Source organism: Pecten maximus, chromosome 2 (genome assembly GCF_902652985.1).
Source record: "Pecten maximus chromosome 2, xPecMax1.1, whole genome shotgun sequence".
Lineage (NCBI taxonomy): Eukaryota > Metazoa > Mollusca > Bivalvia > Pectinida > Pectinidae > Pecten > Pecten maximus.
The window spans coordinates 1797539-1812002 of record NC_047016.1 but is presented as its reverse complement, the minus strand read 5'-3'; the positions used below and the strand labels follow the sequence as shown (position 1 = coordinate 1812002).

Here is a 14464-nt window from a genome sequence, read left to right as displayed (position 1 = left end):
ATATAGAAATGGTATATTTTTTGTCTACATTCTTATTTATTACATTAATATTTTACATTTGATTGATCCTAATATAAATGTACATATATTATTGTATTACTAAATATCCAAAATATTCTTTTTCATGGACTTGCACTTAAAACAATTGAGGTTACATTTGGTGTGTTTTTATATGAGTGATATCTAATATAAAGTCTACTTAATGCCATAAAGTTGTATGTGAAAATATATGTCAATGATAAATTTAAAGGAACAAAATAAACAGTAGCTGAACTATGGGCAGCATCTTATATAAAACTCTGGAATGACCCTTATATGCTATATGGTGTATCTAAACGAAATTCTGGAACAATAATTTTTTTTCAAATATATATATGCTTTTTCAAGATTTACTTATTTTCTATGAATCAGAATATATATCTTATTCTTTTAAGACAGTAATTAAGTTTAAGAGACAGTGCTGGTATATTATAGATCTATAGGACATGTAATCCATGCCAGTGTCGTCCATAAATGTTAAATCGTACATACATTAGAAGTTGAATTTCCTGTAATGTCAGAAAAAAGCACAGTATTAAAATCATCTATAGGTTATACTCCAGTAGTGGTGGGGAACATGGTGAGGAGAATCACATGTAGGAACTGTTACCATGTGCACACACCTGTTCTATTATATATAATTGTACCTAACCAACCCATTCATGCCCTCTAACTTGACAGCACACAGATGGCCCTGGTAATTGTAAACATTCCCCTAATTATGGTATAAATTTAAGCTGTCTCTCAGCTTCTCAACTTCTGTCAAAACTTGGACCTCTTCTCCAATTCCCAACACCTAGAAGGCTCTAATCGAGCAGAAAGATACGAAAGATATGATTCACTGTAGAGAAAAGTAATGCCCTACAAAATCTTACAAGCCAACAGCACAAAATCACAATGTAAATGATTGCAGTTCACAAATGTGTTATTTGGAAATTAAGCATGTATATGTCATATGCAGACATGTGCACGCATGAAAACTATTCTGGATTAAGAGTTCAAAGACACACAAATATAGTTCTGTCAATTTAGATTCACTGCGTTGACTAGACACACTGGTAAAGTTCAGGTTATATAAGAGTTCCAGGGTAAGATCTTGCTCTTCTTGATGGTAACCCACATAAAAATGCCTTACAGAAATCTTGAAAACAGGACTTTGAAACAGATACAGTAAATGGGCTAACCATTTTCTTTTAATCAGTACTAGTGTTCTCACCATGCAGCTTTTCACACGTTGATTGATTAAAAGAAATATGTTGATAGGGTATGCTATAGTATATACATGATCCATTTGGAATATTATGCCTTGCAATGCTGGAAAAAAGCCATTTCAAAATTGATGAACATAGGGTCTGTTTAACTGTGGCCATGACTACATTAATACCAATCCAATATTTTTTTTTTATCATTATTTCATACCATTTCGACTTATAGTTGAGCTTTATGTTTTTGACCAGCTGTTCAGACCCAGACAAAATTGGATATATATGAACTTGAAAAAATATTATTAATATTTTCCAAAGTGATCATCTTCCAGAGAAGAAACGGTTCAAACCAGTTGGTAAAATAATACATACGATCTATATATGTTATAATATATATGTTTCATACATCTTCAATCTTGAAGACTATATTTCAGTCTACAGTAATCAACATACATAGTGTCTTCCGAAATATAATTAGATCTTCATTTATCAGATTTATGTTACATCTCTGACTTCAAACATTTTCAATGAAATCTCAACCATAACTAGAACATAAATATTATCTGTCATGTTTCTATCAATCCTAACTGTAAAGTTAAACAGCCAAAACAACAGCAAAACTGAATATGAGTTGTCAATTTCAGATAAAAAATGTTTGATGATTCAAATACTCAGCAAGAAGACTTCCCCTTGCCTAAAATGACATAATGTAGACTGACCTATTCAATTAAGATTATTCTTGTAAATTTTCAACAAATATTGTGGAAAACCATCAATGTTAGAAGAAATTTAGGTGTGGAAAGACTAATTAATGTTGCAGTTATCATATTCAGAAAGAACAGGACCCCTAGTACTAGGGATTTACAGTGCTATCTTCAGATAAGACAAATCCGGACTAGCCATGATGGACATAGATAGCAGTCGAAATAAAGAACTGGCTTCAGACATGGGTGCATATACAGTAGGCTTAATAAAACTGCCTTGGGGGTAGGCTAGGTCTCTACAAAGGAAATGGGTATATGACGCTCACGGTCAGCTGAAGGGTGGGCAGACATTATATTACTATTCAGACAAAACTATCCGATATACGTACTGAGATCCAGAGTCAGGTTTACCACGTTGGGGTACTGCATGCCCTGTAACATCGTTTCTGACTGCCACCATGTCCAGTTTTGGTTGTTGCTGAAGTCAGTCATGAAGTGGGGTGGGTGACGGAGTCTGGGGTCCGCATTGTTACATTCGTGACACGATTTCCGTACTCGAGTAGCACCCGTTTGAAGACAATATTCTATGGGGCGGGTGACACCACACGTGTTGGTAGCTTCCACATCTAAATTGTAAGCAGCGTTTACGAATTCCGGCATACATCGCTGGGGTTTTCCTTTTGCATCGTAACAATCACGACTGCCTGCGGCAACATTAGCACGTTCTATCTCGTCTAAATCTAGTCCTTCGTCCCCCAAAGCGACATGGGTCATTATCCCAACACATAAAACAATAAGTACGGGTCTCACCATCATGCCCATGGTCCACAGTGAGCCACAACTCCGCGAACTTGCCGAGAGCGATTTCACAGCTCGAGCTCTGTCCGCCATCACTCACACAACTTCACAAAGTTAGTGATGCATTATGGGTACAAAGTTTTACCCGGGAATTATGAATTAAATTAGACACTTGGCCAGTGTGTGTATCAGATCCATACAGGCCTACTGGTATGTAGATCTGACAGGCCTATGTTAAACTAAATCTTTTGTTCTGGTGTATGGAAGGCGGATAAAGGTTTTGGCATCAGACGACGAAATGCAGTCACGAAAAAAATAAAAATTACTAGGTCAGCTACCGACGGGAACGTTTTGTATTTGCTTGGCCTATGGGAAATTTATCTGTTGTAAATATTTATAAAATAATCAGTCTATTCGTGAACTTTTGCAGTATAACCTATATTTCCTGGAAATATTTTATGCATAATATACATGATATTTTAATACTGTAATTGGTCAAGGTCTTCATGGTTAGCGGTAACGAGACCAGAGACTATAAATATTTCACAAATTCAACTTTATTCCATTTTACATCCAAATAGAAGACATCATGGAGCGACCTGTAAACGATGTAACCAACTAGACAAACAAACAAATATGATATATCAGGGATGTATATTAGATATCATTGAATAAACATACATTTTAAAGATTGAAACGACATTAGCAGCACAATTAAGCTGTTTGCGGACGACACCACTCTTTATATGATGATAGATAATCCCATAATAACAAATCAGTTGATAAACAACGATTTAGCGAAAATAGATAATTGGGCTAACAATTGGCTGGTTACCTTTAATCCTACTAAAACAGAGTCTTTATTAGTCAGTAAAAAATTAAACAGGCCAAACCATCCTCCAGTATTAATGAACAATACAGTTGTATTAAACGTAACCTCTCATAAACATCTTGGTGTATATCTTTCTGCTGATTTTAGCTGGACTGAGCACATTAATTATATTCTAGGTAAAACTTCCAAGCGTCTAGGAATACTCAGGAAATTAAAATTCTCTCTCGACAGACACTCTTTACAAACTCTATATACATCTTTTATACGGCCAATCTTAGAATATGCGGATGTCGTCTGGGATTCTTTACCACTATATTTAATTGAGAGACTAGAACATGTTCAAATAGAGGCCGGTAGAATAGTAACGGGGCCCGGGCCACTAAACTTGTGAATATACAATTATTATACAACGATCTATGCTGGGAAAAATTATCGGATAGAAGGAAAAAACATAAAATTATTCAGTTTCACAAAATGTTTCACAAAATAACACCAGAATATCTCTGCTCACTTGTTCCTTCTCAACATTCAGATTTGCATGATTACAGAACCAGACAAGGCAATCAATTATTAACTGTTCATTCTAAATCAAATTATTATAAAACATCCTTTTTACCTTCAACAATCGAACTTTGGAATTCTATACCGGCAGACATCAGAAACAACCCCTCTCTGATTATCCTAAAAAAATACCTAAATAAAGACATTAAAACCCCACCATGTTATAGAAATTTTGGCACACGTAACTTACAAATACTACATACTAGACTTCGTTTAAATTGCAGTAACTTGAAAGAACATTTATTTAACAGAAATCTAACGGATAGCCCTTCCTGTTCATGTGGATATATTGAAGATAATTTTCACTTTTTATTCATGTGTGAAAAATTTATTAATCAGCGTAATCAGTTTGTATTTAGTTTAAATTTTGATCTGAATACTGATATTCTATTATCAGGAAACCCAGACTTGTCAAATGAAGAAAATGAAATAATAATTGAAGCTGTACATAATTTTATATTATACTCCAAAAGGTTCGACTAAATATTTATGAACTACTTAGCTTCATCGTAATTTATCCACATCCCCATCGACATCATTAATTAACATAAATAATTTACATAATTATATATCCAAGTATTTCATTCTCCAATTAGATTGCTATAACATAGATTTATTTGTATTCCACCACTGTTCATCACTTTTCACCATAATTTACCTTTTTTTCAAAATAATTATTTTCTGTTTATTATGAAACAGTATTTGTACCACCATACTAATCACCAATATGCCGAACCTAAGAGGGAAAAGGATTAATATAAGCTTTAAGCTTGTTTCTAAATCCCTCACCAATGTATAATTTGCAATGTATATGTACACTTGTCTTGAATATAAATAAATATTGTTTAAACTAAAGATTGAAACACATTGCAAATCTACTTTCCTTAATTAAAAAGACTTGAGGTTGATATTGCGCAAAAGCTGTGGTTCGTTAGATGACAATAGCGTATAAATTTTGTTTATCGGGGAGATATCACATATTGTCTCTGATGTGACCAACACGGAGGGTGACCCGGGTTGACCCATATTGTCTCTGATATGACCAACACGGAGGGTGACCCGGGTTGACACATATTGTCTCTGATATGATCAACACGGAGAGTGACCCAGGTTGACCCATATTGTCTCTGATATGACCACGGAGAGTGACCCAGGTTGACCCATATTGTCTCTGATATGACCACGGAGAGTGACCCAGGTTGACCCATATTGTCTCTGATATGACCACGGAGAGTGACCCGGGTTGACCCATATTGTCTCTGATATGACCACGGAGAGTGACCCAGGTTGACCCATATTGTCTCTGATATGACCACGGAGAGTGACCCAGGTTGACCCATATTGTCTCTGATATGACCAACACGGAGAGTGACCCGGGTTGACCCATATTGTCTCTGATATGACCACGGAGAGAGTGACCCAGGTTGACACATATTGTCTCTGATATGACCACGGAGAGTGACCCAGGTTGACCCATATTGTCTCTGATATGACCACGAAGAGAGTGACCCGGGTTGAACCATATTGTCTCCGATGTGACCACGGAGAGTGACCAGGGTTGAACCATATTGTCTCTGATATGGACCAACACGGATAGTGACCCAGGTTGACCCATATTGATGAAAGAAAGATACATTCCGCCATAAAGGGACGTGAAAACATTATGGAGGGGTATTTGATCAGGTTCAAAGAGGTTTTGATAGCATGTCTAGGTACCAGTGGGCGTTTGATAGGTTCCCCTGGGAGAATGATAGGTACCCGTGGGAGTATAACAGGTACCCGTGAGAGTATAATAGGTGCCCGTGGGAGTATGATAGGTACCCATGGGAGTATGATAGGTACCCGTGGGAGAATGATAGGTCCCATGGGAGTATGATAGGTACCCGTGGGAGAATGATAGGTACCCGTGGGTGTACGATAGGTACCCGTGGGAGTATGATAGGTACCCGTGGGAGAATGATAGGTCCCGTGGGAGTATGATAGGTACCCGTGGGAGTATGATAGGTACCCATGGGAGTATGATAGGTACCCATGGGAGTATGATAGGTACCCGTGAGAGTATGATAGGTACCCGTGGGAGTATGATAGGTACCCATGGGAATACGATAGGTACCCGTGGGAGTATGATTGGTACGTGTGGGAGTATGATAGGTCCCCATGGGAGTATGATAGGTACCCGTGGGAGTATGATAGGTACCAGTGAGAGTTTGATAGGTACCCGTGGGAGTACAATAGGTACCCGTGGGAGTTTGATAGGTACCCGTGAGAGTATGATAGGTACCCGTGGGAGTATGATAGGTACCCGTGGGAGTATGATAGGTACCCATGGGAGTATGATAGGTACCCGTGGGAGTATGATAGGTACCCGTGAGAGTTTGATAGGTACCGTGGGAGTATGATAGGTACCCGTGAGAGTATGATAGGTACCCGTGAGAGTATGATAGGTACCCGTGGGAGTATGATAGGTACCCGTGGGAGTATGATAGGTACCCGTGGGAGTATGATAGGTACCCGTGAGAGTATGATAGGTACCCGTGGGAGTATGATAGGTACCCGTGGGAGTATGATAGGTACCCGTGGGAGTATGATAGGTACCCGTGGGAGTATGATAGGTACCCGTGGGAGTATGATAGGTACCCGTGGGAGTATGATAGGTACCCGTGAGAGTTTGATAGGTACCCGTGAGAGTATGATACGTACCCATGAGAGTATGATAGGTACCCATGGGAGTATGATAGGTACCCGTGGGAGTAGGATAGGTACCCGTGGGAGTATGATAGGTACCCGTGAGAGTTTGATAGGTACCCATGGGAGTATAATAGGTACCAATGGGTGTACGATAGGTACCCGTGGGAGTATGATAGGTACCATGGGAGTATGATAGATACCCGTGAGAGTTTGATAGGTACCCGTGGGAGTATGATAGGTACCCGTGGGAGTTTGATAGGTACCGCGGGAGTTTGATAGGTACCCGTGGGAGTGTGATAGGTACCGTGGGAGTATGATAGGTACCCATGGGAGTATGATAGGTACCCGTGAGAGTTTGATAGGTACCGTGGGAGTTTGAAAGGTACCCGTGGGAGTGTGATAGGTACCGTGGGAGTATGATAGGTACCCATGGGAGTATGATAGGTACCCATGGGAGTATGATAGGTACCCGTGAGAGTTTGATAGGTACCCGTGGAAGTATGTTAGGTACCCGTGAGAGTTTGATATGTACCGTTGGAGTATGATAGGTACCCGTGAGAGTTTGATAGGTACCCGTGGGAGTATGATAGGTACCCGTGAGAGTTTGATAGGTACCAGTGGGAGTATGATAGGTACCCGTGAGAGTTTGATAGGTACCGTGGGAGTATGATAGGTACCCGTGAGAGTTTGATAGGTACCCGTGGGAGTATTATAGGTACCATGGGAGTATGATAGGTACCTGTGGGAGTATGATAGGTACCCATGGGAGTATGATAGGTACCCGTGGGAGTATGATAGGTACCCATGGGAGTATGATAGGTACCCGTGAGAGTTTGATAGGTACCCGTGGGAGTATGATAGGTACCCGTGGGTGTACGATAGGTACCCGTGGGAGTATGATAGGTACCCGTGAGAGTATGATAGGTACCCGTGAGAGTATGATAGGTACCGTGGGAGTATGATAGGTACCCATGGGTGTACGATAGGTACCCGTGGGAGTATGATAGGTACCCGTGGGAGCATGATAGGTACCGTGGGAGTATGATAGGTACCCGTGGGAGTATGATAGGTACCCGTGGGAGTATGATAGGTACCCGTGGGAGTATGATAGGTACCCGTGGGAGTATGATAGGTACCCATGGGAGTATGATAGGTACCGTGGGAGAATGATAGGTACCCGTGAGAGTATGATTGGTACCCGTAAGAGTATGATAGGTACCCGTGGGAGTATGATAGGTACCGTGGGAGAATGATAGGTACCCGTAAGAGTATGATAGGTACCCATGGGAGTATGATAGGTACCCGTGGGAGTATGATAGGTACCCGTGAGTATGATAGGTACCCGTGGGAGTTTAATAGGTACCCATTGTTGTACGATAGGTACCCGTGAGAGTTTCATAGGTACCCGTGAGAGTTTGATAAGTACCCGTGGGAGTATGATAGGTACCCGTGGGATTACGATAGGTACCGTGGGAGTATGATAGGTACCCATGGTAATACGATAGGTACCCGTGAGAGTTTGATAGGTACCCGTGAGAGTTTGATAAGTACCCGTGGGAGTATGATAGGTACCCGTGGGATTACGATAGGTACCCGTGAGAGTTTGATAGGTACCCGTGAGAGTTTGATAAGTACCCGTGGGAGTATGATAGGTACCCGTGGGATTACGATAGGTACCAAGGGAGTACGATAGGTACCGTGGGAGAATGATAGGTACCCATGGGAGTATATTAGGTACCAGTGGGAGTATGCTGGGTAGCGAAGTAAAATTCATTTCCCTCCCTAGATCCTATTGAATGCTTAGTAAACGCAGCTTTAGATTTTTTTATATGCTTCATTAAGAAAATACTGTAATTTTGCATTAACTTGTCAAGATTCTACACCTCGTTAATAACATCTCGAGTCCAGTTATGTACAGCTGTCTAGACCTTCTAGGGGTCGTCAGTGATGTTGGGGATATCACACAGCTGTCTAGACCTTCCAGGGCTCGGTTGTAAAGTTAGGGACATCACACAGCTGTCTAGACCTTCCAGGGTTCCTTGTAAAGTTTCCATGGCTCGGTTGTAAAGTCAGGGACATCCTACAGATACTTAGACCTTCTATGTCTCGTCACTGATAGGAGTTATTCCCCTTGTATCGGAAAACTTATCGTACACCGCACCATACTTCAGTTTTGTAAGTTGACTATTTGTGGGGACTGTCATCATCAGTGTTTGATTATTTGTGGGGGACTGTCATCATCAGTGTTAGATTATTTGTGGGGGACTGTCATCATCAGTGTTTGATTATTTGTGGGGGAATGTCATCATCAGTGTTAGATTATTTCTGGGGGAATGTCATCATCAGTGTTAGATTATTTGTGGGGACTGTCATCATCAGTGTTTGATTATTTGTGGGGGACTGTCATCATCAGTGTTTGATTATTTGTGGGGGACTGTCATCATCAGTGTTTGATTATTTGTGGGGGACTGTCATCATCAGTGTTTGATTATTTGTGGGGACTGTCATCATCAGTGTTTGATTATTTGTGGGGGACTGTCATCATCAGTGTTTGATTATTTGTGGGGGACTGTCATCATCAGTGTTTGCATTATTTGTGGGGGACTGTCATCATCAGTGTTTGATTATTTGTGGGGACTGTCATCATCAGTGTTTGATTATTTGTGGGGGACTGTCATCATCAGTGTTTGATTATTTGTAGGGGACTGTCATCATCAGTGTTTGATTATTTGTGGGGACTGTCATCATCAGTGTTTGATTATTTGTGGGGACTGTCATCATCAGTGTTTGATTATTTGTGGGGGACTGTCATCATCAGTGTTTGATTATTTGTGGGGGACTGTCATCATCAGTGTTTGATTATTTGTGGGGGACTGTCATCATCAGTGTTTGATTATTTGTGGGGGACTGTCATCATCAGTGTTTGATTATTTGTGGGGGACTGTCATCATCAGTGTTTGATTATTTGTGGGGACTGTCATCATCAGTGTTTGATTATTTGTGGGGACTGTCATCATCAGTGTTTGATTATTTGTGGGGGACTGTCATCATCAGTGTTTGATTATTTGTGGGGACTGTCATCATCAGTGTTTGATTATTTGTGGGGGACTGTCATCATCAGTGTTTGATTATTTGTGGGGGACTGTCATCATCAGTGTTTGATTATTTGTGGGGGACTGTCATCATCAGTGTTTGATTATTTGTGGGGGACTGTCATCATCAGTGTTTGATTATTTGTGGGGACTGTCATCATCAGTGTTTGATTATTTGTGGGGACTGTCATCATCAGTGTTTGATTATTTGTGGGGGACTGTCATCATCAGTGTTTGATTATTTGTTGGGGGACTGTCATCATCAGTGTTTGATTATTTGTGGGGGACTGTCATCATCAGTGTTTGATTATTTGTGGGGACTGTCATCATCAGTGTTTGATTATTTGTGGGGACTGTCATCATCAGTGTTTGATTATTTGTGGGGGACTGTCATCATCAGTGTTTGATTATTTGTGGGGACTGTCATCATCAGTGTTTGATTATTTGTGGGGGACTGTCATCATCAGTGTTTGATTATTTGTGGGGGACTGTCATCATCAGTGTTTGATTATTTGTGGGGACTGTCATCATCAGTGTTTGATTATTTGTGGGGGACTGTCATCATCAGTGTTTGATTATTTGTGGGGGACTGTCATCATCAGTGTTTGATTATTTGTGGGGGACTGTCATCATCAGTGTTTGATTATTTGTGGGGACTGTCATCATCAGTGTTTGATTATTTGTGGGGGACTGTCATCATCAGTGTTTGATTATTTGTGGGGGACTGTCATCATCAGTGTTTGATTATTTGTGGGGGACTGTCATCATCAGTGTTTGATTATTTGTGGGGGACTGTCATCATCAGTGTTTGATTATTTGTGGGGGACTGTCATCATCAGTGTTTGATTATTTGTGGGGGACTGTCATCATCAGTGTTTGATTATTTGTGGGGGACTGTCATCATCAGTGTTTGATTATTTGTGGGGACTGTCATCATCAGTGTTTGATTATTTGTGGGGGACTGTCATCATCAGTGTTTGATTATTTGTGGGGGACTGTCATCATCAGTGTTTGATTATTTGTGGGGGACTGTCATCATCAGTGTTTGATTATTTGTGGGGGACTGTCATCATCAGTGTTTGATTATTTGTGGGGGACTGTCATCATCAGTGTTTGATTATTTGTGGGGGACTGTCATCATCAGTGTTTGATTATTTGTGGGGACTGTCATCATCAGTGTTTGATTATTTGTGGGGACTGTCATCATCAGTGTTTGATTATTTGTGGGGGACTGTCATCATCAGTGTTTGATTATTTGTGGGGACTGTCATCATCAGTGTTTGATTATTTGTGGGGGACTGTCATCATCAGTGTTTGATTATTTGTGGGGGACTGTCATCATCAGTGTTTGATTATTTGTGGGGACTGTCATCATCAGTGTTTGATTATTTGTGGGGGACTGTCATCATCAGTGTTTGATTATTTGTGGGGACTGTCATCATCAGTGTTTGATTATTTGTGGGGGACTGTCATCATCAGTGTTTGATTATTTGTGGGGACTGTCATCATCAGTGTTTGATTATTTGTGGGGGACTGTCATCATCAGTGTTTGATTATTTGTGGGGACTGTCATCATCAGTGTTTGATTATTTGTGGGGGACTGTCATCATCAGTGTTTGATTATTTGTGGGGGACTGTCATCATCAGTGTTTGATTATTTGTGGGGGACTGTCATCATCAGTGTTTGATTATTTGTGGGGACTGTCATCATCAGTGTTTGATTATTTGTGGGGGACTGTCATCATCAGTGTTTGATTATTTGTGGGGGACTGTCATCATCAGTGTTTGATTATTTGTGGGGACTGTCATCATCAGTGTTTGATTATTTGTGGGGGACTGTCATCATCAGTGTTTGATTATTTGTGGGGGACTGTCATCATCAGTGTTTGATTATTTGTGGGGGACTGTCATCATCAGTGTTTGATTATTTGTGGGGGACTGTCATCATCAGTGTTTGATTATTTGTGGGGGACTGTCATCATCAGTGTTTGATTATTTGTGGGGACTGTCATCATCAGTGTTTGATTATTTGTGGGGACTGTCATCATCAGTGTTTGATTATTTGTGGGGGACTGTCATCATCAGTGTTTGATTATTTGTGGGGGACTGTCATCATCAGTGTTTGATTATTTGTGGGGACTGTCATCATCAGTGTTTGATTATTTGTGGGGGACTGTCATCATCAGTGTTTGATTATTTGTGGGGGACTGTCATCATCAGTGTTTGATTATTTGTGGGGACTGTCATCATCAGTGTTTGATTATTTGTGGGGACTGTCATCATCAGTGTTTGATTATTTGTGGGGGACTGTCATCATCAGTGTTTGATTATTTGTGGGGGACTGTCATCATCAGTGTTTGATTATTTGTGGGGGACTGTCATCATCAGTGTTTGATTATTTGTGGGGGACTGTCATCATCAGTGTTTGATTATTTGTGGGGGACTGTCATCATCAGTGTTTGATTATTTGTGGGGGACTGTCATCATCAGTGTTTGATTATTTGTGGGGGACTGTCATCATCAGTGTTTGATTATTTGTGGAGACTGTCATCATCAGTGTTTGATTATTTGTGGGGGACTGTCATCATCAGTGTTTGATTATTTGTGGGGGACTGTCATCATCAGTGTTTGATTATTTGTGGGGGACTGTCATCATCAGTGTTTGATTATTTGTGGGGACTGTCATCATCAGTGTTTGATTATTTGTGGGGGACTGTCATCATCAGTGTTTGATTATTTGTGGGGGACTGTCATCATCAGTGTTTGATTATTTGTGGGGGACTGTCATCATCAGTGTTTGATTATTTGTGGGAGGACTGTCATCATCAGTGTTTGATTATTTGTGGGGACTGTCATCATCAGTGTTTGATTATTTGTGGGGACTGTCATCATCAGTGTTTGATTATTTGTGGGGACTGTCATCATCAGTGTTTGATTATTTGTGGGGACTGTCATCATCAGTGTTTGATTATTTGTGGGGGACTGTCATCATCAGTGTTTGATTATTTGTGGGGGACTGTCATCATCAGTGTTTGATTATTTGTGGGGGACTGTCATCATCAGTGTTTGATTATTTGTGGGGGACTGTCATCATCAGTGTTTGATTATTTGTGGGGGACTGTCATCATCAGTGTTTGATTATTTGTGGGGACTGTCATCATCAGTGTTTGATTATTTGTGGGGGACTGTCATCATCAGTGTTTGATTATTTGTGGGGGACTGTCATCATCAGTGTTTGATTATTTGTGGGGGACTGTCATCATCAGTGTTTGATTATTTGTGGGGGACTGTCATCATCAGTGTTTGATTATTTGTGGGGACTGTCATCATCAGTGTTTGATTATTTGTGGGGACTGTCATCATCAGTGTTTGATTATTTGTGGGGGACTGTCATCATCAGTGTTTGATTATTTGTGGGGGACTGTCATCATCAGTGTTTGATTATTTGTGGGGGACTGTCATCATCAGTGTTTGATTATTTGTGGGGACTGTCATCATCAGTGTTTGATTATTTGTGGGGGACTGTCATCATCAGTGTTTGATTATTTGTGGGGACTGTCATCATCAGTGTTTGATTATTTGTGGGGGACTGTCATCATCAGTGTTTGATTATTTGTGGGGGACTGTCATCATCAGTGTTTGATTATTTGTGGGGGACTGTCATCATCAGTGTTTGATTATTTGTGGGGACTGTCATCATCAGTGTTTGATTATTTGTGGGGACTGTCATCATCAGTGTTTGATTATTTGTGGGGGACTGTCATCATCAGTGTTTGATTATTTGTGGGGGACTGTCATCATCAGTGTTTGATTATTTGTGGGGACTGTCATCATCAGTGTTTGATTATTTGTGGGGACTGTCATCATCAGTGTTTGATTATTTGTGGGGGACTGTCATCATCAGTGTTTGATTATTTGTGGGGGACTGTCATCATCAGTGTTTGATTATTTGTGGGGGACTGTCATCATCAGTGTTTGATTATTTGTGGGGGACTGTCATCATCAGTGTTTGATTATTTGTGGGGGACTGTCATCATCAGTGTTTGATTATTTGTGGGGACTGTCATCATCAGTGTTTGATTATTTGTGGGGACTGTCATCATCAGTGTTTGATTATTTGTGGGGGACTGTCATCATCAGTGTTTGATTATTTGTGGGGGACTGTCATCATCAGTGTTTGATTATTTGTAGGGACTGTCATCATCAGAGTTTGATTATTTGTGGGGACTGTCATCATCAGTGTTTGATTATTTGTGGGGGACTGTCATCATCAGTGTTTGATTATTTGTGGGGGACTGTCATCATCAGTGTTTGATTATTTGTGGGGACTGTCATCATCAGTGTTTGATTATTTGTGGGGGACTGTCATCATCAGTGTTTGATTATTTGTGGGGGACTGTCATCATCAGTGTTTGATTATTTGTGGGGGACTGTCATCATCAGTGTTTGATTATTTGTGGGGGACTGTCATCATCAGTGTTTGATTATTTGTGGGGACTGTCATCATCAGTGTTTGATTATTTGTGGGGGACTGTCATCATCAGT

General features: G+C 40.3%; 1 protein-coding gene across 2 annotated transcripts in view; it reads right to left on the bottom strand.

The window, feature by feature from the left end:
• The window catches only part of LOC117344564 (laminin subunit gamma-1-like), a 47346-nt gene extending 44508 nt beyond the window's left edge, over window positions 1–2838 (bottom strand). For both annotated transcript variants that reach the window (XM_033907360.1, XM_033907365.1), the window contains exon 1: window positions 2338–2838. In XM_033907360.1, the coding sequence (XP_033763251.1) occupies window positions 2338–2770 (433 nt within the window). In that variant the 5' untranslated portion in view covers window positions 2771–2838. The remainder of the gene's footprint in view (window positions 1–2337) is intronic.
• Window positions 2839–14464: the final 11626 nt, after the last annotated feature.